The sequence below is a fragment of the Nycticebus coucang genome, chromosome 14 (assembly GCF_027406575.1).
Source record: "Nycticebus coucang isolate mNycCou1 chromosome 14, mNycCou1.pri, whole genome shotgun sequence".
NCBI lineage: Eukaryota > Metazoa > Chordata > Mammalia > Primates > Lorisidae > Nycticebus > Nycticebus coucang.
The window spans coordinates 8,630,369-8,656,285 of NC_069793.1; the positions used below are offsets into that span (position 1 = coordinate 8,630,369).

Below are 25,917 nucleotides of genomic sequence, written 5' to 3' on the forward strand. Positions count from 1 at the left end.
CACAAGTGTGGTTCGAAGGGCAGGAAACCCTGGACTGTGCCCAGGGGAGGGTGGGGCAGGCTGAGGAAGCACCAGGCTGGGCCCCACCTGCCCCTCCTGGCAGCATCAGCCCCAAGCTCTCGGCATCTCCTTTGCTTGGCCTACTGCCCAGGTAACTGTGTATAGCTAGGACCCTGGGTCCCCCAGGACAAAATTCCTGACTTGTTCATGGTGCCCAAATCTTCACTGCAGAGGAGTTAGAAGGGGAGTTCAGGGGGACTTCTGCTAGCCTGAGAGGTCTACAGATGAACTTAGGAAGGTAAGGGCTCCCTAACTGATTTCTAACCTGAGCCTGTTTCCCCATGGACCCCTCACCCTTTGAGTGTTCCTGGGAGCAACTCCTTTCTTGCTCATAAGAAATAAGGTGTGTGGGGGCAATGGGCATCTCCTTAAGCCCATGTAAAGTTCTGTGCAGTGCCAGTTAGGACCCTTCCAGCCGGTGCTGACCCAGCATCCCTCTGCTCCAAGGCTTGGAGCTGGACCCCAGGGCAGAGGCCTAATCATCCCAAAAGGCTTCTTCTAGGGATGGTGGGAGCAACCCCCAGAGTGCTCAGGTCTTAGACTTCTAATAGTGGCCTCAGGTGACAGGTTAGGTTCTTGGGCAGAGACCACCAGGAGGAACTGAGGCTCAGAGACCCAGAGTGTAGGCTCTGGTCCCAGTCAGGAGTCCCTCACAGCCCTGCCATTTGTTCAGGCCCCCAAATAAGGCTGGACCCTGGGATCTTGCAGGGACAGAGACAAGAAACATGGTCTGGGCAAGGTGTATGCCAACACTCATTCCACCATCCCTACTAGCCAAGCAGCTCCTGGCACACTGGAAGTAGGGACCGTACCGGGGCAGGAGCCTTCTGGGAGAGCAATGAGGCAGAGTCCAGAGTGCCAAGGGAGGGAGCACAGGGTGAGAGGCCATTGGGGGAGGGGGAATTCTGGGTCTCTCCTTGTGCTGGACCTGCTGAGCAAGGGTGGGAGGTGTGGCGACCCCTGGTGGTGACATGGAGGTAATGGTGCAAAGGTGGAATCTGGGCAGGAGCCAAGGTCCAGGCTGATGCTGGGGCTAACAGGGGCTGCACAGGTACATAGGATCTGAGAGAGGGGCTTGCGGTGGGCACAGTTTATTCCACTTCATGCAGACACTGACTCACACGCTCATGGACCTTAAAAATAATACATCGAACCACATGGTGTCTGTCCCCTCACCCCCAAGACACAGAAAGACACTTGGCTGAGTGGGATTGGGGTCCGAGGGTCCAAAAGCCTCTGTCCTGGGACAAGGCAGCAGTGTGGGCCCAGGTGGGAGGGAGAGGCAATGTCCTTTCTCCCCAGAGGAAAAGTGCAGAGATAGGGCCAAGGCCCCAAGGCAGGGAGGCCCCCCCTCATAGCTGATTGGCAATGGGCAGGCTAGGAAGGTACCCGTCACGGTGGCTGTCCCTTGAAGGGCCTGGGCCTGCCCAGCTGTGAGTCAGAGGTCTTGGTAGACTCAGGAGCTGGCGGCACTGACTTGAGCACAGCAGGTAGGCTAAGAGGGTGGGTGGGCAGCACCCCTTTGAGTCCCAGATGCCCTATGCTCAGTCCTGGGCCTCCTCTGAGCGCCACTTGAGCGCATGGTCCTTGTGGGCATCAGGGAGGATCTGGTTGCGCATTCCCCCAAGCAGGTTGGACGTGGCCTCTGTGGCTAGGATGAGTGGCTTCACCACTGTTGGAGGCAGCTGGCGAATCACGCCCCCCACGGCACCTGTCAGCCCCTTCTGTTCATGGCCCCGAGATGCCACATCACAGATGGTCTGAGCTGTGTCCAGGATGCCCTATGGAGGTGAGAGGTCAGTGCAGGGGTCTGAGTGAGGAGATGGGTGTAGGATTAATGGGAGAAGGGTGGGGGGCTCATCACCTCTCGAACTGTGTCATATGCCTTGGCCACGCCCTCCCGGAGGTCAGCGGGCTGCTGGCCCTTGCGCAGCTTTCTTGCAGAGCGCTTGTCCTGCAGGGAGCGGGAGACGGGTGCTGTTGGGGACAGGATGTCATACACCGTCTCAGCTGTGGCCTGAAGGACATAAGAACACTGACTGAGGAGAGCCAGCCTGGGTAGACATGTCTGGCTCCCAGGCTTCCCCAGTTGGCCTGGGTACCCTGCCAGCCCTCAGCCTCACCCACAGCCAGGCTGCAGCCTTGTGTACTGGGGCCACTCCTCGGGCTTCTTCTCCCTACCTCTTCTTGCTCTTCCTCCCCTTCTTGGGCTCCCACCACCCAGATCAAGGAATTTCAGGCAGATCAGAGGACTTTTACTCTGGTGAGAAAGTCCTGAGGGGACTTTCCTAATGTCTTCTCAACCCCAGACTCTCTTCCTGCTGACCACATCTAGATAGGTTCCTGTAGGCACCACAGACGCCCTGTGGAAGACTGGAGTTCCCCATCACCCACCACCATGGATCAGTAGTGAGCCCGACCTTCCTTCTGCACTGGCTCCCCTGACCCTCTGCCCAGTGTCACTCTTTCCCACCCAATCAACACCCCTGGGTGCTCTTGGATACTTATCTATCTCTCATGTCCTCCTGTCTCTTCTCGAGACACCCCCCTTTTACTCCTGGGGTCTGAGGTTGCAGGTCCCAGAACACACCAGCTTCCCCTCATGTGCCCACTGACCCCTACCACCAGGGCCTTCCTCCCCCACCATAGAACTCATCGCACTGACTATATGGCTCTCAGGACTGTCTCCCTCACAGGCTGGCTCCCAGGGATACCTCTAGGCCTAGAAATGTTCATGGCCTGAATGTACCAGGGCCGGGCTCTGGATCTCAGTAGGTTAGTCTGTAAACACTGCCACATACACCCCCCTTCAAGATGTGCCATGAATGTGAAGACACAGTGGGTTCTGCAGGCCTGAGGGCTAATCACCCTCCTGCATGGGGGCCACTGTGGGCCTCAGGAGATCTATTTATGGGCCCCCAGCAAGTCATTTAACTTCTCCTTTTTGTGATTGTAAGACATACAAAATGAGGCTGCAAGACACAGACTGTCCACCCAGCAGAGCTTTGAGGACAGAATCAGGGTGCTGTGGGGCAGAAGCCTCTGGCCCCTTTCTGTGCCACATGGCCTGGAGACAGGGCACTTGCTCACCTGGATAGCCTGCACCAACCGGTTACTAAGTTCCAGGGCGGCAGAAGCAGTGGATGAGCCGAAGGAGGCAGCCCCCCGCTGCAGGCCCCGCATGAGGCGCCCATCTTTCCGGTACTGCTCGATGGGCAGCCACAGTAGGTCCCGGAACCCTTGGACTGGGAGGGATGGAGTTGTCAGACATGCAAGGCTGCCCTGTCCCCACCTGCCCTGTTTGAGGACCTCCCCTCCTATTCCCATGGCAATTTCTAGGCTGCCCAAGGGTAAGGGCGGTTTCAAGAGCCTCCAAACCCAGACACTCACAGAGCTGGACCACCGAGTGCATGGGGCCCACACCCCCCAGCAGGCCGGGTAGCTGGTTCTTGCGGATATCTTGTAGCCACTCATTGAGAGCATAGCCGAGCACCTTGTCCACACCCAGGAGCCTGGGGCGATGCAGGGGGATAGGAGGGAGGAGAGGAAATGAGGGGGAGGTGGGAAGAGCTTGGGGCCAGGAAGAGCAAATACCCCTGTGGCAAGTGCTGTGAACACCCAACCCTCTCTGTCGTCCCACCCAGCCATGAGCAGAGTGTGCCCATGTTACAGAGAACCTGAGACTCTGAGGCTGAGAGGGGTGATGACTTGGCCAAGGCCACACACCCTGTCAGAAACAGAGCAAAAGGTAGATAGGGGACCCTGGAGAGGCTGGGGTGCTGGTGGCTCACCCATGCCGGCAACAGAGCCGTTTTAGCTTCAGCTCAGAGCAGTTGAGTTGGGCCAGGCCAATGAGAAGGCCAGCAAACGTGCCCTGGGGAGGAAGGGGGTCCAGTTTACATGACGGGATTCAGGGAACGGCCAGCCCATAGCAACCACTGGTGATAACCTGGCAGCCGATAGTACCCAAAGGGCGATACCTGGCCCCCCCAGAGAGACCTGGCCAGAGCTGAGCTGAACTGGGACCCCACAGACAGTCTGGCCCACATGGCCACCCTGCTTGACACCCCAACTCACCACCTGGTCCATGGTGACGTGCTTGCCATGGTAGTCCAGCCAGATGGGCACTTCAGATGTGAAGCGGAACTCCCTGGGTGGAGGGACAGGGAGAAGGGGTCTTTGGGGACTGACCTGGCCCCGGCAGAGTGGCCCAGGGGCCAGGGCCCATAGCCTGTAGCCCATAGCTCTACCTGAAGTAGATGGGCTGCTGATCAGCACAGGAGGAGCTGCGTCCACTGCCTGTAGCTTCCTGCAAGACCTCAGGCTGCCCTTCCTGCGGGCTGCTGGGCTGGACTCGGGTCTCAGGGCAAGCTAGAGAAGGGGAGGTCACAGACTGGGGATGAAGCCAGGGACAGCTGGGAACCTAGACTTCCCTGGGAGGGAGGAGGCCTGGACCCTCCCCTCCATGACCCAGCCTCTCACCCTCAGTAGAGGTCTCCCCTGGGACCATGGGATTGATACCGGCTGCCAGGCTGGTGAAGAAGTCCTTAAGGAAGAAAAGGGCGTCCTGCAGGGGATAGTTTGGGGAATGGGTGAGACTCAGAGGCCCAGAGACGTGAGGGTCACCTTAGAGTCTGCCCTTGCCTGGCCCACTCACCTGGTCCACATTGAGGCGCAGCGGCATCAGTGAGACACGGAGACAGCACTCGGGCCCACCCAGATTGGTGGTGGGGGCCACATGCAGCGCCTTGATGGTGAGCTGGGGACAGAAGACAAGCTCTGATGCTCGCTGGGCCCCTATCCCTTGACAGCTCTCGGGCAGCCTTGCCTTGCACAAGCTGTTCCTTTAGCTGAGACCACCCTTACCTCCACCCTCCTCCCAGGCTCACAAAGAATCAGTGTGTTTGTGTGAAGATGTCTCCTCATGGCCCAGGGCCCGTGTGTACCATGTTTGAGTGGGCACGCCGCGGCATCCGTTCACTCGTGTGCAGATACAGAAATTTGTTGATCTGGGAGGACGCAAGCCGGTCTCGGACCTCAAGCTCCTGCACGATGAACACCTGGCGGGACAGTGGCTGTTCCTCCAGCTCCTGGCCAGGGGCTGCAGGGCCCGTGGCTGGCTCTGCTGGGTACACCTCATGTTGGAAGCTAACCTGTGGGGTGGGTGGAGGCCTGAGCAGAGTAGACAGGGCACCAGTGGGAGGGAAGGGCTGGCTCCAGGCCCCTTCTCTCCCCTGACCCTTCCTGAGTCCACTTCCACCTCAGCCCTACACTTCCACATGGCCATCCCACAAAACTCGTGACCTCCACTAAATATACCCACCTCCTTCCTTGGAGTCCTGGCCACACTTAACTGGCACATGCCTGCCCTGTCATCTGAAGCACAGACCATGGCTCTACCCTCATCCTCCAACCCCTCCATCACCAAGTCCTCCTCAAACATTTTTTTTTTTTTTTTTTGAGACAGAGCCTCAAGCTGTTGCCCTGGGTAGAGTGTTGTGGCATCACCACTCACATCAACCTCCAACTCCTGGGCTTAAGTGATTCTCTTGCCTCAGCTTCCCAAGTAGCTGGGACCACAAGCACCCGCTACAACACCTGGCTATTTTTTGGTTGCAGCCGTCATTGTTGTTTGGCGGGCCCGGGCTGGATTCGAACCTGCCAGCTCAGGTGTATGTGGCTGGTGCCTTAGCAGCTTGAGCCACAGGCACTGAGCCTTCTCCTCAAACATCTTGACTCCCTCTATACGTCTTTCATCTCCATAGTTGCCATCTCCCCACCTCTCCAACACATTCTTCACATCCACAGCAACTTTCATGAAGCCTACACCCCACTCCTCACCTTGGCCTGGCAAGGACCTGCCCTGGCTCTTGCTGCAGGTGCCTGCTGTACCAGCCTCTCTGTCCCTTGAATAGTGTAGGCCTGTCTCATCTCCTGAACTTTGCCCTTCTACTCCCTTTTGTCCCACTCAGCTGCTGGCTCCCATCAGGTCTCAGAGGCCTGGCCACTGCTCTGAAGTTCATCTCCCCTGAATTCTCTCCCAGCACAGCCCACTGCTCCTGTTGTCAGCCTCCTCTGGTTCCTCAGGAAGTCCTGCATCGGCCTGTGCCACTCCCAATAAGTGGGACCTCCCCCTGCACAATTTCTCAGGCAATTCTCAGAGACCTCTCAGGACTTCGCACACATCCAATCCAGAGCCAAACCTGTGGTCTTCCCACCATCCACTCCCAAGAACCTGCCCACTTTCACCAGCCCTGCTCGAGCACGTCATCTCACGCAGGCTGCTTCAGCGCCCCCAAGGTAGTCTGTCCTCAAAGCCCCTCAGAGGCTCCTGTGCTTAATAAGAACCTGGGTCTCCAACTCAGTGCCTGTAACTCAGTGGTTAGGGAGCCAGCCACATGCACTGAGGCTGGTGGGTTCGAACCCAGCCGAGGCCAGCTAAACAACAACTGCCAAAAAAAAAAAAAATAGCCAGGCGTTGTGGGTGCCTGTAGTCCCAGCTACTTGGGAGGCTGAGGCAAGAGAATCATTTAAGCCCAAGAGTTTGAGGTTGCAGTGAGCTGTGATGCCACAGCACTCTAGGCCCTCTACCACATAGTGAGACTCTGCCTCAAAACAAAAAACAAAAAAAAGGGAAAAAGAACTGGGGTCTCCAGCTGTACCAGGCCTTCAGCTACTCCCAGAAGACATCAGGATTCCCAGACTCCAACTTGCAGCTTTCCTGCTGTCCCCTGTCTGAAAACCTCTTTCCCATTCACATCCTCACTTATTTCAGTCTTTGTTCAAATGGCACCTTTTCAAGGGGACTGTCCAAACCCTCCCAGCACACTGGTGCCACTCCCCCATCTGACTCCCTCTGAGCACTTATTATCTGACACACTGGCTAGAGCTTGGTTTTTGCCTTGCTCCCTCCACTGCAAAGGCAGGGGTTTCATCTGCTTTGTTCATTGCTACATGCGGCATCTAGAACATCGTCTGCCATGTGTTAAGACAAACATGGTACGCGGAGTGACAGAGTCCCTCCATGCTCCATGCTTACCTTGCTGAGCTGGATCTCCATGAGGGTGTGGTGCTGTCGCCCACTGCCCCCCTGCATGCGCCAGGAGTTCTGGGGCCGGTTGGGGCCAGAGCAGCGGGAAGGGGAGCTCCTGGGGCCTGTGAGGCCAACTCTTGCCCTGGGAACACATGGGACAGGCTGACTCAGAGGAGGCCCTTCTCTTTCCCCCTCCTCAGAACAATTCTTTTAGGAGGGCAAGAGACCCTTTGGGTCTCAGTCCAGGGAGGTTGGCAGGGCAAGAAAGGATGAAGGAACTGAGGCGCATGAGGGGTGGTGGGGCTCAAGGTTATCAGCTGCTGAAAGTCAGAGCTGGACAAAGCCTGCGGCCCATTCCCACCTGCTGCCACCTCCACCCTTCCTTCCTCACCTGTGGCCAGGGTGGGGGCCGAAGTCTCGGCCCCCATAGAGGTGCCAGACAAGAGAGACCTCACGCAGCACCACACGGCTGCTGGGCACTGGGAAGTGGGCGGGCGCCCGCAGCAGGTCGGTGCTGCCTAGCGGCCGTGAGAAGTGTCCATCCCGCACGATGATGGGGCCGGGATGCAGCTGTGTCACCACAGGCTCCCCATCTCGGGGCTGCTGGGAGGAAGCCTGGCTAAGACCTGCGGCACAGGTGCTTGGCCAGGCATGGCTGCCCCTGACAAAGCTCTTGTTTCTCCCCGTTTTCACATCTCCCCCTCCGCCTAGTCCTCTTTCATCGTTTTCTTTTTTTTTTGTAGAGACAGAGTCTCACTGTACCGCCCTCAGGTAGAGTGCCATGGCGTGACACGGCTCACGGCAACCTCTAACTCTTGGGCTTACGTGATTCTCTTGCCTCAGCCTCCCGAGCAGCTGGGACTACAGGCACCCACCACAACGCCTGGCTATTTTTTTGTTGCAGTTTGGCCGGGGCTGGGTTTGAACCCGCCACCCTTGGCATATGGGGCAGGTGCCCTACTCACTGAGCCACAGGCACCGCCCTCTTCCATCGTTTTCATAAACGATGACCCCCGTGGGCTACCATCCCCAGAGCCTGTGTCTGAGGGGTCTGTCCAAGAGGGGCCTGAGAGCCCCTTTCTCCTGTCAGCCTGACTCCTTGGGACCTCGGTGAGTTCGGATATTCCCACTGGCCCTTGTGGCCAAACGATTCTCCTCTGCCTCTTACTAACCACCCTCTCCTCTTTTTCCATTTCCATGAAAGTCCCAGTCCTACTGCACAGGATCCCAGGCCTACTCTTCCTCTGGAAATCTATTCATTCCATCAAATCCCAGAGTCAGGAGGCCTGGACCCAGCACCCCCTCCGAGTGATGGTCACTGCCTCCTGCCTGCTTTTCACCACAGGAGCTCTAGGGGCACCAGGCAACCACCACTAAGCATCCTAGCCCCACACGCCCCCAGCACATACCGGGATGCCCAGGCCAGGAGCATCAAGGATGCAGAACTCATCACTGTCCAGAGTGTCTCCATCCCCCTCCTCTTCCTTTTCATCTTCCTTAGACTCAGAGCAGGAACCTACGTTGCCAGTGGGGCCCCCAGCAGGGGGTGAAGGAGGCTGGGTTCCACTCCGTTCACCTGGGAATAGGTAGACCGAGATGGGCGAGGCCTGAGGGAGGGGGCCACCTGTAGGAAAAAGAGAGGTCAGTTAGCAGAGATGCCCACTATGGGTGCCTGTTTGTTGTCAATTGTCCGAAGCACCTCCGACCTCACCTGAAGGCTGAGCCAGCTCCCGTAGGCTACGCTCAGTGTCTAAGAGGGCATCGGCCAGGTCCCGCTGGTTGATGAGGGCTGTCTCCACTGGGGGGCAGGAAGGCAGAGAGGCAGGGCTCTCAGAGAGCTGGGCCAGGCAGAAGGAGAATGAATGATGAGTGACAGGAGGGGAGGATTCCCCACTGACTCCTCCAACCCTAGACCCCTGAGGGCCATGGCAGGGGAGGGAGCCTGGCCGAGCTCTGGTAGCCTGTGTGGCCAGGCCTCACCTGTACCTTCTGGCCGGCGATCTCCGTGGGGCTGGGGGGCCGGGGTGGGGGGTGCAGGTCACCCGCGCTCATTATGTACTGGAGCAGGTTGACCAGCTGAGCACAGGAGTCAGCACAGCTGTGCACGTGTACCACGTTGTTAGAGCAGCGCAGCTCAAACAGCGGCTGGCTCTGGTGGAGCAGGTGGGCAGTATCAGCACAGGCCCCATTGCCTAGCAGGCCCCATCTGCTCTCCCTGGGAGGGCAGCACCGTTCTGTCCCCGCCACAGGTGGAACAGAGATAGGTCTTCCCAGGGGTGGTCAGCCCCCTCAGTAACCCTGCAGTACAGCTAAGCAAACAGCACAGAATGAAAGGGGATTGGCCCAGAGAGTGAAAGGGGACCACTCAAGGAAGCAGGGGCACACCTCTCCCCCATGCCCAGTTTCCTTTGCCCCTCACCCCCAGTGGGGCAGGGCCTATTATCCCCATTCTGCAGATGAGGAAACTGGGGACCCACAAAGGCTGTCTGACTCTTCTGAACCTGCTTTTGCCCTGGCTGCAAATGCCCTCTGGTGGCAGTGCTAAAACCCATTCAATTCATTCTTTCATCAAACAAGGGACACCATGAGGGACACTAACCAAGCCCAGAAGGAAAGGGCATGCACACACTGTGACCAGAGCCCAGGCCCAGGGAGCAGGCTCATGGGGGCAGGCAACCTCTGAATCTTCCCTTGACCCCTCCACCCTCACAGGCTCTGGGGACTCTGGGTGACAGCCACACTCACCAGTTTGCCCTCAGTGCTTCCTTTCCAGGTTTTGATTACAAGCTCCAAGAGGTCAACATCCAAGACACAGACATAATCTGAAGCAGAAGGTGGGGGAAAAGCTCCTATTGCCTCCTTCCACCCAGCCCCTGCCAGACTCAGCGGGAAGGACAGGATTAATCTGGGGGTAGCCCTCACTATGTGGGAGCTGAGAACAGCTCTGGGTGGGGCTGGGGCTGTGTTCCCTCAGAAGGGAGGGAGCCCAGTCTGGGCCCTTCTCACCTCGCCGCAGGTCCGGGGTCTCGACCTCACACTTACTGGACAGGTACAAGGCAGAGTCATCAAGGATGAACCTGGGGGGGAACAGGGCTGAGAAGGGCCCAGGAGCCACTGCAGGCTGCAGCTCCATAGAAACTGGGCAGGGGTGGGGCTCCCAGAGACAGGCAGAGGGGAGCCAAGCCCACAAGAAGTGGGACTGACGGGCCCTTTCCAGCCTCTCTGTCCTTGTCTGTACAATGAAAACAGGTTTGGTCTCCATGCCACAGCCCCGGTGGTTCTCAAAGTACTTCCAGCTCCACCACCTCATCTGGGTCTCACAACAGTCCTAGGAGGGGATGTCCTTTTTTCCCCCTATAGCATTTACTATTCTTTTTTTAAAAAAAATTCTATTTTAACAGTAACATGAGAAAAAATCTTTTAAAATATTTTAGAATAAGAAGAAAATTAAAATCAGTCATACTCTTTAATCCCCAATTCTGAGAAAACCACCATACACATCTCTTCTAATCTTTTCTGCACAACTGCAGTTATATACATTGTACTGTGACATTTTCTTAATAGTTTTAAGTTACTCTTCAACTTGACTTTAATGGCTGCACAGTATTCTCCACGTTTGTTTCCTTAGGTTATAATTTGAGCATTCAGATTGTAAATTCGACTATTTTAAATTATACCACAGGGGGGCGCCTGTGGCTCAGTCGGTAAGGCGCTGGCCCCATATACCGAGGGTGGCGGGTTCAAACCCGGCCCGGCTGAACTGCAAGCAAAAAATAGCTGGGCGTTGTGGCGGGCGCCTGTAGTCCCAGCTACTCGGGAGGCTGAGGCAAGAGAATCGCCTAAGCCCAGGAGTTGGAGGTTGCTGTGAGCTGTGTGATGCCATGGCACTCTACCGAGGGCCATAAAGTGAGACTCTGTCTCTACAAAAAAAATAAATAAATAAAAATAAAAAAATAATAAATTATACCACAGAGGCATCGTATTCTACCTCTCTCTCTTTTTTTTTCTTTGAGACAGAGTCTCAAGCTGTCACCCTAGGTAGAGTGCCGTGGCATCACAGCTCACAGCAACCTCAAACTCTTGGGCTCAAGTGGTTCTCTTGCCTTAGCCTCCTGAGCATCTGGGACTACAGGCACCTGCCACAGTGCCCCACTATTTTTTTCAGAGAGGAGGTCTCGGTCTTCTTCTGGTTAGTCTCGAACTCCTGAGCTCAGGCAATCTACCTGGCCTCCCAGAATGCTAGGATTATAGGCAAGAGCCACTGCATCCAGCCTTATTCTACCTCTCTTGTCTTTACAGAGAAACTATTGGGTCCCACTCTATCACCTGGGCTAGAGTGCAGTGGCATCATCAGAGCTCACAGCAGGGCCAGGCACAGTGGCTCATGCCTATAATCCTAGCACTTTGGGAGGCTGAGGGGGGTGGATTGCCTGAGCTTACAGGTTTAAAACCAGCTTGAGCCAGAGCGAGACCTTGTCTCTAAAAATAGCTGGGCACTGTGGCAGGCACCTGTAGTCCCAGTTACTTGGGAGGCTGAGTAAATATCAGAGCTCATACCTCAAACTCCTGGGTTCCAGCAATCCTCCTGCCTCAGCCTCCCAAGTAGCTAGGACTACAGGTGCCCACCCCCATGTCCCACCTTTGCAGGGCCAAAGGAGCACAACAAACCCTGCCCTGTCTGCCTCCTGGGGATGAAGCTCTGCCCACTCTGACCCCTAGGGGGGAGGATTACAAATTTTTTTCTATTTTTAGACTTCAGGCTAGTCTCAAACGGTTGACCTTGAGCAATACTTGGCCTTCCAAAATGTTAGCATTACAGGGGTGAGCCACTGCACCTGGCCTACAAATGCTTTTAAGGGTCTGATTTAGAGGGTACAACCTCATCTAGGAAGGTAGAAACAACACATTCCTGAGAATGGCATCATCACCCTACATGTGAAGAAAGGCTGAGAGATAGGCCCAAGGACACACAGCAGGTGGCAACGCAGTTCAGCTGGGGGTGGTTGGACCAGGAGCATAGGGGCAGCCTGCATACCTGAGCAAGAAGGTGGAGGTGTCCATGATGATGTTGCTGGAGAGGGTGAAGGTCTCTGCGGTGACAAGGACACGCACAGGGAGATAGAGTGGCCTAGGGGTCATATATGGGCTGTGGCAGGCTCCTTATACCTGAGAGCCTGCCCAAGTCCCCAACCTCTAGCCCACGCAGGCTGGGTACCTGTAGTCCACCGCACAGGAAAACAGGTGTGTGTGCAGGATGGTGATGACCGTTGGGGGCAGATAACCCAGCACGGGATCATCTAGCACGTCTAAGAACTCCAGCAGCTTCAGAGGCCAGAGAGGGAAGGGGGAGTGAGAGTATGGCGGCTTCTTCCCTCCGTTCACCCCTCCATGTCCCCACCCCCACTTGGCACCCCACCTGCTATCCATCAGTTGTCCCACATACCCCATGCCAGGAGCTCTAGCCAAGGTCAGCACTGGCCTGGTCCACTCTCCTCCCACCTGCTCACCCAAACCAGAAGTCCAGAGTCACTGGGCCATGTGACTTCTCAGGCTACCCTTGCTCTCACCTGAGAGTGCCAGCTCTGTTCGGGCAGGGCCATGTAGTGGCGCAGGGTGGCTTTGTGTAGCCGCAGTGTCACGAGGAACTCCTGAGGGTGGAGGCACAGTCAGGGCAGTAGGGAACCCAGCCCCATCATGCTAGGGAGGTGGTATCCAGCCAAGCAGGTGGTGGCAAGCAGGGGTAGCTGTACCTTTACGTTTTTCTGGGGATCCAGATGGATGCGCACAGCAGTGGACAGCATGTGGGGGCCCTGGCCCTTATGGCCCGAGGTTCCCCGCTCAGTCACCCCTTCCTCTGATGGATAGATGGTTGGGGACAATTGGGCCGGGGGAGCAAAGCTGGGCAGTTCCAGATGACTGGGCAGCAGGTAGTTATCCACAGCCGCTGGAGAGGGATCTTGTGAGCCCCCTGCCAAGCCAACTGGCTACCCACTCCACCAGGACCCATGTCCTCCCTGAAAGTCCCCCACCCTGACCTTAGACACCCAGTAGCAACCAGCCTCCAGCCTCACACCTCGGTGGTAGAGTGTTGCTTTTTCGGCTTCTAGGCAGAAGTAGCCGAGTCCTGGCTGGCCGCAGTACTGGGAGACACTGAAGATGGTGCCTTGCTCCATGTCTAGCACCAACTCTCCATGTGCAGCCTCCAGCCGCCTCCCACCCTCATCCTGCGGATGGAGAGCATAGCTGGACTTTAGCAGCTGCTCTCAGCCCTGGCCTAATGGGGTCAGTTCCAGCTTCTAACACACTCTGTTCGGGGCCAAAGGAGCAGAATAAACCCTGCCCTGTCTGTCTCCTGAGGATGAAGTTCTGCCCACTCTGACCCCTAGGGTGGCAGATTACACACAGGAGGTGCTGGTGGGGAGTGAGGGGGTGCATGGGCTGGCACGTGTGGGTCGGTGCAGCCCATTCAGGCCTTCTGTTCTCCACATCCCCCACCTAGAGTTGCTTTCCGACCAATAGGGCTCTGGAGTTAGAGGCTCACCTACCCAGGGCTGCCCTTACCTTGGTCTCACAGAGGACAGTGATCCGACCCTTCAGCACTGTCACCAGTGTAGAGAAGGTGCTCTTGGAGTGAGCCCTTAAGGGCTCAGGGGCAGGGGGGTGGGAGGCACTTGATGACCCCACTGAGAAGAAGTGGGCATCCTCGTCATCTGAGTCTGAGTCTGGATGAGATCAAGGCAGCCAGGTGGGAAGGAGAGCTGGGAGGGACAGCCCAGCTCTGCCCAGATCTGGGATCTTCTTCCAGCCCTGCCAGAGCACCCCTCATACCCAGCTTGAAGGCTGACTTGCATATCTTAAAGTTGTCATGCCACAAGCCCGAGGGTCTGGAGGAGCTGTGGGGCTGAGCAGGGGACTCAGGGCTAGGAAGCAGGTCTGCAGGCTCCCACATGAGCAGGTCATTGTTGATCCTGAGATGGGCAGATGGATGGTAGAGGTGAGGGAGCCCAGGGTTCAGCTGCTTGCCAGCCCGCCCTGCCTCACGTCTCTACCTATTGTAGATGCTCTCGTAGACATCCTTGCCGGGCAGAAAGACATGGGCGCCAGGCAGAATCACTTCCAGGCTACATTGGGACAGTGCTAGGGTTCGGCTCTGGAATGTCCTCATCTCCTCAGGGTCTCCGGGGATTACCATCTAGACAGGATGAGCGAGAAGGAGAATCCCAGAATGTCATCTCTAAGATGATGAAAGTCATCTTAGAGACGCCAGGGCCTGTCTCTGGGTGTAGTCCTGACCTCCTATCACCCATTCTTTCATAGGAGCCCTTCCCTGCTGGGCACATGTGATGGCCCTCTGGGATGCAGCACTGGTGGCATGCCAGCCCTGTGCTAAGGGCTTATATCCTCTCAATAGGCCTATGAGACAGCAGTCATCAGGACCACTTTCCAGGGGAAGAAACTCATCTGTAAGTAATTCTTCAAGAGATTAGATAACTGGTAACTCCCCAAAATGATGCAAGCCCTGAGGGGCAGAGCTTGGCTCTGAACCCAAGTTTGGCCCCAGAGGTTAGGCCCTTACTGCCTCTCCCTAAGCCCTCATCATCTTCAGAAGAGGATCCTGAAGCCCAGGTATACACTGCTGAGAAATACCTGAAGTAGGACAGGGTCCCAGTTTTTCTCAGCCAAGGACCTATATTCCCTGCCCTCACCAGTGCACTTCACTGGCTGCCCTGTGAGGAGAGGGGGATGCCTCAGACTCCCTAATTGGCTGGGGATAATGAAAGAGACAAAATCCACCTAGGCGAGGTAACTCATGTCTATAATCCTAGCACTCTGGGAGGCCAAGGTGGGTAGATTGCTTGACCTCAGGAGTTCGAGACCAGCCTGAACAAGAGCAAGATCGCATCTCTACTAAAAATAGAAAAATTAGCCAGGCATGGTGGTGAGCACCTGTAGTCCCAGCTACTTGGGAGGCTGAGGCAAGAGGATTGTTTGAATCCAGGAGCTTGAGCTTGAGGAGAGCTATGATGATGCCACAGCACTCTACCCAGACTTAGTCTTAAAAAAAAAAAGAGAGAGAGAGAGTTGGGGCGGCGCCTGTGGCTCACTGAGTAGGGCACCGGCCCCATATGCTGAGGGTGGCGGGTTCAAACCCAGCCCCGGCCAAATTGCAACAAAAAAATAGCCGGGTGTTGTAACGGGTGCCTGTAGTCCCAGCTGCTCGGGAGGCTGAGGCAAGAGAATCGCGTAAGACCAAGAGTTAGAGGTTGCTGTGAGCTGTGTGACGCCACGGCACTCTACATGAGGGCAGTACAGTGAGACTCTGTCTCTACAAAAAAAAAAAAAGAGAGAGACAAAATCCTCACCAGTGCTGAATCACATCATGCCCACCCCAGGTGGTTTTGTCATCCTGGCCCACAGCCACACAGGTAGCTCCCACGGTAGAACCTGGGGAATGAGAGGGAATCCTGGGAGAGGTGGGGCCAGGACTCACCTCCTCTGTCTCATACATGGTCCTCTTGGAGGAAAAGGGTGAGGGCTCAGGCTCCCGAAGCTCACATGGACTCTCAGCCGACAGCTCCAGGTCCTCTCCCTTCTCTGGGGCCACCTCCCACTGTGCACTGCTGGACTGGGGGTTCAGGGTCACCACTACCCTGCCAGAACATAGGCCTGTCACTGGCCCGTAGGGCCCCCAACACCTGATCCCAAGCCACCCCCCTGTCATTCCTAACAGCAGAAACCTCTTCTGAGGCCCTTTCCAGAACCCTGACTTACTGGGGCAGAAAGTACTTGCGCCCAGTGCTTTTGGGGTCCAGGACTTTGGAGACACGCAGACAAGGGACAGGTGGCTTCTCTCCATCTTCATAGATACCTAGGGTATTGGGAGCAGAGGAGAATTGCCACTGCTGCCTCTTCCTATTTCTTCCCTAATGTCCAGGTTGAGTCAGAACTGCACCCCACTAACCCCACATACACCAATGGCCTGAAGTAGCCCAGGGATAAAGGGTCCATTCTGACCATTACCTAGGAGGGCAGGAATAGGCAATGCTGGTGCCCTGGAGAGCTGATAAGGGTCTTGGCCAGGGGCTACTCCAACCATGACTCTGCCCCTTTTGAAGTCCTGAGCTCAGCTCTCCCAGAGGCCCCAGCCTCTTGCCTCAGGTTATCACCGGGGGGTTCTTACCATGAAGGTCGGAGCAGGTGAGTTCTAGGCGGGTGGGGCATAAGGGCCCAGGTCCACTGCTAAGCTCTGACCGGAACTGGGGCTCACTCAGCTCTAGTCGAAGCTGCTCAGCACGCACAGCCTGGCCTGCCCAGGGGTCCCGCTCAGGCCGCAGGTCAGCAATAGGGAAGCGCAGCCGCAGTGTGGCCCGGGGAGCTGAGAGCCGGAACACTGTCTGCTGCTCAGCTATTAGCGGGGGCTCTGTCTGTGGGAGGGTGGGTGGAGGGCAGTCAGAGCTGCTGCCAGGGCCCTTCCCACTGTGGCCAAGAACCGAAGGCCCTGCTTTCCACCCCCACCCGGCCTGGCTGGGCGTCTCACCAGCAGGCTGGCAGTTGACTCGGGAGGCATTGTGGCCAGGTGCAGCAGGGCAGCAAGCCGGTTCAGTGTCCCCAGCTCCACATCTGCTTGGAAGTCGGCCAGGTCCAGAACCAGTTCTGAGTGGCAATGGCAGGCAACTGAGCGCCGGGGTCGGCTCTGAGGGCGAGGGTGTTCAATATCAGTGGTGGCTGTGAGTGGAGGGCAGGATGAGGTCTCCTCGGGCGGAATCCCATGAGGAGACTGGGGAGACCTTTACCATCTTGCTTGGTGCAGACAGACCACATGCTTGTTCATTTAAAAAAAGGACCTCAATACTTGCCACTCTTAGTCTCCCAGAGGCCCAGCAAGGACTTGCCTTGTTGAGACAGGATAAGGGAGCAAGTGGGCTAAGAGAGTGGCATGGATAGGACAGAGAGGTGGGGACTCAAAGGCCCCTGCCTGGTGAGGTATGGTCTAGCTGGAGCACAGGGTAAGGGAAACAGGGTGGGTGAGGAGGAACAGGGAGACAATGGTGGAGGCCAGAAGGGGATCAACACACTACAGGAAGCAACCAACAGACTCTAGGCCTGGAGTGGGGGGTGGGTTACCTTGGGCACACGGCGCAGTGTCTGTGTGTGGCGCAGGTGAGCACAGGGCCGAGCTGAGGCCTGGGAGCCCAGGTTACTGGGGAAGCTTAGGATCTGGGATAAGGCATGAGAGGTGAATAGGGTCAGGCAAGTCCTCCATGTCCACCCAAACCTTCAGAACATGCCTTGCATACACTGCCTCTGCCCTCACCTCTGTGTACTCAGGCTCCAAAGAGCCCCTGGGCCACAGACACTCCAGCACCTCAAGCTGCCCAAAGTGCACGTCTGTGTTGGTTGTCCGACAGCTCCTGCCGCTTGTCCGCAGTTCCCAGGACAGCTGCACAGCAGTGCCTGTTAGCCTGGAGAGAATAATACAGGCATCAGAGGGTAGGCCTGGGGGGCTCTGATACTCTCTCCTCAGAACCCTGCCTCAGGCTTATACCGGAGATGGCTACAGGGACAGGCCCTCTGGAAGCACGGTCGAAGGTGGTGGAAGTCTCGGGAGCCAAAAGGCCCATCCTTGGTGGCATCAAACTCAGCAAAAAAGTGGGTGGCGAGGTCAGGTGGTCCAGAAGATGGGGCAGATGTCTGAAGCAAGGTCAGGGTCACACCCCCCAAGGTCATCTTCAGCAGCGAGTCAGGGCGCATGGTGTCCGGGAGGGGTGTGGGGGCCATCTTGCCTGAGGGGATAGAGGCTTCACCAGGGGCTCCTGAGAGCTCATGAGGACCCCCAGTCGAATGACGGGTAACCATTAGGCTGGCAACTGGGAGAAACTTGGGCCAGCCAGATGTGAGAGGCCAAGACTGCCCTATTATGCAGCTCTGGGAGGTGCTTTGTCAGGCAAGAGCCACAGAGTACCTCTATGCCAGAACCTCCACCCAGGTTCAATTTAATCTCTCAAGGGTGCTGGGAGGATTGGATGTGATAAAGCCCCAGCTTAGTGCCTGACCCACAATTAGCTCTCTATACTCATTGAGCAAAACATAAGGCCTAGCAAAGTTCAACCTTTCTGTCTCATTTTTATAGAAGGGGAAACTAAGACTCAGAGTTTAAGTGCTTGGCTAAGATCACTGACTCAGACACCTAGGCTCTGTCCATTGCATCACTGGCTTACACTGAGTTTGGTCCCCAGGGAACCAAGTCATAGATAGTGGACCGCCAAGTATTGCTGGGGGTCTCCTGCGTGCATCTGATATCCTACAGCATCAAGTGGTGCTGTGGACAGGCAGTAGGGGATGGCAGACAACCAGCACAGAAGTGCACTTTGGGCAGAAGTGCACCTCTTCTAGCCCTTCCTGCCCGTGGAGTATCCAGGGTGCCCCAACTCACTAGCTGGGTGAGCCTGGGCATAGAGCCGGCGGGAAGCCATGTCGCTGTGCACAGAGGAGCCCAGGTCTACATCAGAGAGGGAGAGCTCGGAGACAGCGGAGGCCACACTGCTTGTGAGGCCAGCCATGGAGAAGAAGAGGTCTGTGAGTGAGGTGAGGCATGTCAGGAACAGCTGGACTCAGCTGCCAGACTCTTGTACCCACACTTGCTGCCCCCCAATCAGGGTATGACCCCACACCCACCAGTACTGTCCAGGTTGAGAAGGGAACTGGCAGGGGGCTCTGAGCTGAGGGGCTCAGCTACAGTCCCAGCCTGCAGCTGCTGGTTCAGGTCCTGCTCAATCAGCCATAGGTCTTCAGCATCTAGTGGGCGGCTCTTGTTCAGCTTGTCAGCCAGGCCCTCAGAGTCTACAAAGGAGTACACTTCAGTCCAGGCTAGCCAGCCTTCCCTACCCACCAACCCCCTCCACCTCTCAGAGGCCTTACCTGTAAGGCTAATGGCACTGAACAGTTCCTGAAGCTTCTGGAGCTGCCGTGGAGTCAGAAGCAGGTGCAAGGAGCCCAGCTGTCCCACCACCTCCAACTGGGGGCCAAGAGGGCAGCCATGGAGACTATACCGACCCCCTAGCCTGAGAACTACCACCCACCTGCCTTCACCCTGGGGAAGCAGGATGCCAGTTGCCAGGCTAAGCTGTCTTACACGTAGCTGTATGAACCTGGCCACAGCTTGACCTCTCTGAAACTCAGTTTCTCTAGTTGTGAAGAAGGCAGCCATTTCCCCCACTTGACTTGCCTCCTCTGGCCTGGGGATAATTAGCATCACTAAGGAGGCACACACCCTCTTCCCCAGGGACCTGGGACCCACCTTGGGGCCCGGGAAAGCTTCATTCTGTTTCAACTTCACCATCAGCTCCATGTACCCTGAGCAGCTGCCAATCTGCAAGGGTGGCTCTGAAGGTTTTTCCTAGAGGGGTGAGTTGAGAAGATGGAGTCAGGAATGGTCAGAGGGCTCAAGGGCTCAAGGGCTTAGGAGAAAGAGCCTCTGTAAATTGGTCAGCCCACCTGTGGGGGGAGCTCCTCGAAGTACAGGCGGACCCCTGTCAGCTGTAGTAGCTTATGTAGGAAGGCAGGTGGCTGATGAACATCCACTGGGGGTGCCTGGCTTGGGTCCCGCACTGCCTCGTCACAGTACTCTAGTCTGGGGAGCATAAGGTCAGGCCTTGCCCTGCCACCGTGGGCCTGGAAGCCCTTTCTCCACACAGTGTTTTGCGCTAGGCGCTCGGGGTCAGGAAGCCTGGACTGCAGAGCTGCTCCATCATGCCCAGAACACCCTAGACCACCACATCCACCTTGGTGGCTCAGGCCTGTCCATGTTCCTCATGCTGTCAGCATCTAACCTGGTTCTTGGGGCTCCAACCACTGTGGGTCTACACCACCTGGCTTTTGACACAGCCCTCATCCCCAACCCTACTACCATACTGGCCCACCTGGACCTGTCCTGCCACTTCTCAGGAGCCTAGGCTGGGGCTAGGGGCAGGAGCAAGGCTATCCAACAGCTCCCACTCCCCTTCCCCTCACTGGCCCAGCCCAGGCCAGTCCAGGCCAACCCAGCCTACCCAGCCCATCCCTACCTCTGCACATGGACCTCCACAGCCACGCCATGTTCCCCATCACCCGGCGAGTGCTCTACCCTTACAACTGTGTCCAGAAAAGTCACCTTTATCCTCCGCAGCACTGTGAGGGGAGGAGTGTCAGGTCAGGTGGAGCAGCAAGTGGGGAGGCAGAGTTTCCTATCTGGGTGGCACAGTGGCTGTGCTGTTGTCTGAAGCCCCTGTCCTGAGGGTCATGAAGGGGAAGAGTGGCCAGGAGAGGCCTGCTCACCAGTCTCGATGGTCTGGGCGAACATCTCCAGCCCCTCTAGAGGCTGTGGTGGCTCAGAGGTTTCGGGTAGCCTATCCCGCAGACACTCCTGGGCCAACTGCAGGCTTGTGGTCATGCATGAGGCCCAGGTCTGTGAGTCAGCAGGCCCTGGACCTGCACAAAGGAAGAGGGTCTCAAGGTAGGCAGGCTTAATCAGCTCCTGGTGGCCAGACCCACTCTCACCACTTACATGCCCCCTGCCTTACCCTCCCCTCACCTGGGCCCCGGCGAGGCTGTAAGGTGAGCTGGAGGCCTGACACGTGCACAGTGCAGTGGTCGGTAAGCAGTGCAGCCCAGGGCACAGCCACCTCGATGGAGCCCACGAAGCCTTCCACTAGCTCCAGAGGCGACTCCATTGACTCCAGTACCTCATTCACAGACTGAAAGCAAACAGGAGGCAAAACCAGCTCAGGGGACCCCCAAATCCAGCTGGCTGCCACAGCCTAGTCCAACCACTCTGCCCTGGAGAGGATTCTTGGGTTTTCCTGTCCCCTGTCATTCTACACGCTGCCTACAAGCTTTCACCTTTGCTTGATTTTTTTTTTTAAGAGATGGGGTCTCGAGTGGCACCTGTGGTTCAATGGGTAGGGTGCCGGCCCCATATACTGAGGGTGGCTGGTTTGAATCCAGCTCCAGCCAAACAAAAAATAGCTGGGCATTATGGTGAGCGCCTGTAGTCCCAGTTACTCAGGATGCTGAGGCAAGAGAATTGCCAGGAGTTGGAGGTTGCTGTAAGCTGTGGCACCACAGCACTCTACAGAGGGCAATAAAGGGAGACTGTCTCTTTAAAAAAAAAAAAAAAAGAGAGACAGATGGGGGTCTCATTCTTGCTGAGGCTGGTCTAGAACTCCTGAGCTTAAGTGAAGTGATTCACTCACCTCGGCCTCCCACAGTGCTAGGATTACAGGCCACCCCTTCTGACCATTCCTGACTCCATCTTCTCAACTTCCCCCTTCTTCATCCTCTCACCTCCAGTAAAAACCTTCAGAGCCACCCTTGCAGACTGGCAGCTGCTCAGGGTACATAGAGCTGATGGTGAAGTTGAAGTTGAAACAGAATGAAGCCTTCCTGGGCCCCAAGGTGGGTCCCAGGCCCCAGGGTAAGAGGGAGTATGCCCCATCTCATCCCTCCTTTGCTCATTTTGCTCCCTACTCCTGGTCTGCTCCTTCGCGTCATCATCCAAAGGCACCCATTCCTTCAAATGTTGCCCTCCCTCTCCATTCAATTCAAACAATATTTACTGAGCACCTTCTACATTCTGACACCAAGGCTATATGGCTAAATATTATTCCCTAGTCTAGTTAGGCTCCAGGCACTGGCTCAGCACCCATCAGATGAACAAGCATGGATGTGGGGAGATGCCTAAACCAGCCTGGGCCATCAAAAGAGAAGAGAGCTGAAGGTTTGAAGAGGAGGAAGGGAAGTAGGTTTGTAGTGCACAGCAGCACCCATGTTCACCATGGCTGAACCCAGAGTTTAAGGAGAAAGTGTTCAGAGGGTCTAACTAGAGGCCAGATGGGATCCCCAAACCCCAAACTCATGGTGCAGCTGTACCACTCTCCAAGGCCCTGGCTAAAATGTCTATACTACAGTCATACCTCTGCAAACCTAGGATCTCCTTAAAGGCAATCATCCCTGTGACCCCGTGCACTCTGTGTGGTGCCTCCCAGAGAAGCCATCAGTGAATACTTGTTGGCTCTGAGAATAAACAAGCACATGGCAGATCTGGAAGGTCATAGGGATCCAGGCCAAATTCCTCACTGAAACCCACAGATAGGGAAACTGAGGCCTAGAGAGAGAGGACTATTCTAGTTACCCAATATACCGTAGGGACTGGGACCCAGGCCTTTCTCTTCAGAGTCCCCAAGCACACTCAGCTTCTTTTGGGACCTTTGATGTGGGGGCTGCAGACCAAGCAGCTGGGAGGAGGGGATGGTTATCAAGAAAGCACCTTCATTCCACCTGGGCCCAATTCTCCCCTGGAGGCAGAAAGCATCCTACCTAGACGCCAACTCAAGACCAAACAAATAGGAGAACAGGGCAGAAGAGTTAGAGTATTATCTGGAGCTGGAAATAGGGGCAGCGTAGAGGTCTAGGCTATCTATCAGGAGGTTGAGGTCAGAGGTCAGAGAGAGCTTCTTACACTAGAATTCAGACAACAGGCTATGGGGAGGTACCCCAACTCAGAGCTCAAAGTTATTCCCTTATGCCACATTTGCTCACCAAGGCCTGGCCTGCCCTTAAGCCTGCCAGAAAACTGAGAAGCGCTATGCCCACCCCTACTATTCTGGACTTAGAGGCTTGACCAGACTAGCCCTGGGCTAGTCCCTCTAATTGGTGGCTTCCTTGAAACTCCTCAGGTCAGCTGAGCTGTGAGTCAGGGCCTCTTACCATCCCCAGACTCAAGCCTGGCCCAGATCTTACTACTCTTGGCTTCCTCAGCATCTCCCTTGGCTTTCTCCCTGTCTGAAGCCAGGCTCCTCTTCAGGTAGGGATGCTGACCCCCTATCCTATCCTAGTCACTGGCTTTGCCTGTCCCATTCTCCCCAAAGCAGGAAGTAGACAGCAGAAGCAGTCACACGAGGTGTTGATCAACACTGGTGCTGACGCTGTTGTTGACATCCACATCCGGAGACAACCCCACCCACCACCCTGCCCACGATCGCAGGGACAAGAGGTCAGAGCACATTTTCCACAGGTGTCCTCCCCAGGGCTCTGGACCCTTACCAACCTTCCCTAACCAGCTGCCTCAGCCCCAACTCTTGTCACTGCCCTGGCCGGGTTCCACTGGGCCTGCAATTCCTATGCTCCTCTCCACTCACTCCTTAGCTCTTCAGTACCACCCTTCTTAAACTCAGCCCCCAAACTTAAGTGCATATGCTTGTATTATTTTCCAGACAAGTGACACCCTCCTCCCAACCTCAGTTCCCCAGTGAAGTGGAGACAGGTTCCCTTCCCGCCCTGCTTTGGTTCTGGCAAGGAACTGAAGCTACCCGCCAGGATGCCTCGGACACTTGGAGAGGGCTGGATTCCCCCGGCCTCGCTACACCTGGTGGCAGGTCTGACAACCAGACCCTTTCGCCGTGAGCCTCAGGTCGCTGCGATCCCACCCTCCGCACCTTCCTGGGCTTGGGCTTGACTCCTTACCCAGATCTCCAGGTGGATATCCCGCAGGGCAACGCTGCCCTTGTACAGATCCAGACTGAGCTGGTCCAGGCTGAGGTGCTCTTGGAAAAAGTGGCCCAAATAATGGTGCAGCAAGTAGCGGCAAACCCGCTCTTTCACACAGTTTGACCATGGCCACAGCCATCGTGACATCTCGGAGACCTCCGGGCCTGGGCTGTCTCCGATCGCCGCCCGCCGGCGATCCCCGTCCGGCTGCGCTGTTCACTAGAGCCCCCGGCTCGCCCAGCAGCTTCTCTCCGCGCCAGGCCGCGCCCCTGGGCACTCAGCCACGCCCCCCACGCTCATTACTATTGGTCATTGCAAAGGGCGAGACCTACTGATTGGCTGTAGGGGCGGAGCCTTTGGGCGCGAAAAAGGGACTGTACTCTTTGCACGATATAGTGCTCTCAATCATGATTTACGCTTGCGTACAACTTCCGTGTGGGCGGACCTTCAACCTGTCTCCTACAGATTCTGGGAAGGCTGTTGCTGGAGGGCCAGTCCCGGGAAGGATTGCGCATGTACGGACTCGTCCTACTACTTTAAGTGGTTGGAGAGGATTTAAAGGGGCAGTGTCCCGTCAAAGTTTGTACGTAGGTTTCTCAGTAACAAAGTCAGTGTAAGCATCTGTGGAAACATTTCGGTGTATAAACTTTTGCATTTTACAAAACGGTTTACCATCCTTTATCTCACTCTAACCTTTTAACAATTCTTGGAGGCAGGGATTATTGTCACTTACAGGTAAGAAAACTGGTTTATAAAATTTGCTAAGTCCCTCACCGGGAAGGGTTTTTTCCCGCGCCTCACCTAGAAGTGCCCAGCCTAGATTAACTGACCCTCCCTTCTCTCTGCTGTTGGTAAGGCCTCAGGCTCCCTTTGTAATAATAATAGCTTTTCCTATCTTTTTCCAATCTCTACTCCTAAAATCAAAGAATGGATTCTACTTCCCTTAAACCGAGCTGAGCTGAGCAGAAGTCCATTGTTTTTGTACAGCTTGTGAACTAAAAATAGGTTTTTATTTTTATTTATTTTTTGAGACAGAGTCTCAAGCTGTCACCCTGGGTAGAGTGCCACGCCCTCACAGCTCACAGCAAACTCAAACTCTTGGGTTTAAGCGATTCTCTTGCCTCAGCCTCCCAGGTAGCTGGGACTACAGGCGCCCACCACACCTGGCTATATTTTTGTGGCAGTTGTCATGGTTGTTTTAGCTGGCCCGGGCCGGGTTCAAACCTGCCAGCCTACGTGTATGTGGCCCGTGCTCTACCCACTGAGCTACAGGCGCCACCAGCTTTTACATTTTTTAATGGTTGATAAAAAAATCACACCTGTGAAAGTTGTATGAAGTTCACATTTCAGTGTTTAGAAATAAAAGTTTCAGTGGAACACAACCATGCTTATTGGCTTAAGTACTATCTAGGGTTGTTTTCTTCCTACAGTGGCCAAGTGGAGTACTTGAGACAGTACTCAAGCCTAAAATATTTATTTTCTGGACCTTTACAAAAAACGTGTCCTGAGGTCTGCTCTACAGGGTTGGCCACACAGAACCTCTTACATAATGTGCGAGTTCAGGGATATCCATTGGTAATTACGGTTCTGTGTCAGTCTCACTAGGGAGTTGGACTCTTGCCAATCTAATGCCAAAAGTAAGCCTGTAGCAAGAACCACCACCCTAGCCCAGGGAACAGGGACCTGGATTCTAGACCCAGCCTCAGGCAAGTCACTGATCCTCTCACAAGATTCAGTTTTAATCCCAATTACCTGGGGTCAGGTTAGTAGGCGGGGATAGCTCATTACCTGGAAGACACAGAGCAGCAACCTCCGAGAGAATTCAGGAATCACTGGGAAGGCCCCATTCACTGAGGCAGGCTGATGTGATGGCCATTCAGAAATTGCTTGTGGAATGAACCAAGAGATCTGCCTGTCCTTCAAGACAGGCCAAGAATAGTCTGTGCACATCAGCTGTTTATTAAATTAATAATAATAATGATAATAGATGGGTTGGGGCAGTGCCCGTGGCTCAAGGAGTAGGGCGCTGGCCCCATATGCTGGAGGTGATGGGTTCAAACCCAGCCCTGGCCAAAAACCGCAAAAAAAAAAAAAAAAAAAGAAAAAAATAATAGATGGGCTTGTTACTCTAAATGCATTATCTCATCTGCTCTGCTCTTCACCATAGGTTCATGAGGGAAGCACTATTATGCCTCCATTTTTACAGGAGATGAAACTGAGGTGATGGACACACTGTGGAGCAAGTCAATGTAAAAGCACCACTTCTGCTCAGTACTTGTGGCTCAGCGGCTAGGGGGCTA

The 25,917-nt window shown here is 55.6% G+C and overlaps 1 protein-coding gene across 4 annotated transcripts; it reads right to left on the reverse strand.

Moving 5' to 3' along the window:
• Nucleotides 1-1,137: 1,137 nt before the first annotated feature.
• ATG2A (autophagy related 2A) lies at nt 1,138-23,875 on the reverse strand. 4 transcript variants are annotated; one of them, XM_053560953.1, is made up of 41 exons: nt 23,594-23,875; nt 20,664-20,826; nt 20,408-20,560; nt 20,158-20,260; nt 19,589-19,724; nt 19,392-19,490; nt 19,013-19,109; nt 18,770-18,934; nt 18,528-18,668; nt 17,640-17,877; nt 17,409-17,556; nt 17,219-17,311; nt 16,632-16,787; nt 16,275-16,518; nt 15,866-15,962; nt 15,585-15,744; nt 14,143-14,285; nt 13,922-14,061; nt 13,655-13,815; nt 13,167-13,317; nt 12,844-13,037; nt 12,661-12,741; nt 12,309-12,415; nt 12,129-12,221; nt 10,100-10,170; nt 9,839-9,915; nt 9,074-9,244; nt 8,805-8,931; nt 8,503-8,717; nt 7,485-7,696; nt 7,100-7,235; nt 5,007-5,213; nt 4,718-4,819; nt 4,543-4,627; nt 4,311-4,431; nt 4,138-4,210; nt 3,852-3,934; nt 3,451-3,572; nt 3,151-3,305; nt 1,925-2,077; nt 1,138-1,841 (listed from the first exon to the last, which is right to left on the reverse strand). In XM_053560953.1, exons 1-41 carry the CDS (start codon nt 23,762-23,764, stop codon nt 1,605-1,607), a joined length of 5,781 nt encoding a protein of 1,926 aa, XP_053416928.1. In that variant the 5' UTR covers nt 23,765-23,875; the 3' UTR covers nt 1,138-1,604. The 4 variants fall into 4 exon arrangements, with proteins under 4 accessions (XP_053416928.1, XP_053416931.1, XP_053416930.1 ...); XM_053560956.1 differs by having other exon boundaries at nt 7,485-7,693; nt 9,080-9,244; nt 23,594-23,850; XM_053560955.1 differs by having other exon boundaries at nt 9,080-9,244; nt 23,594-23,850.
• Nucleotides 23,876-25,917: the final 2,042 nt, after the last annotated feature.

Bases quoted from the DNA above. Each gene is read 5' to 3' on its own strand.
- ATG2A (XM_053560953.1), bottom strand. From the start codon at position 23,764: ATGTCACGATGGCTGTGGCCATGGTCAAACTGTGTGAAAGAGCGGGTT. The intron at 3,573-3,851 runs GTGAGCCACCAG...GCATCGCCCCAG, and splicing joins CGGCTCTGTTGCCGGCATGG to GCTCCTGGGTGTGGACAAGG. The intron at 3,306-3,450 runs GTGAGTGTCTGG...CATCCCTCCCAG, and splicing joins GCACTCGGTGGTCCAGCTCT to TCCAAGGGTTCCGGGACCTA.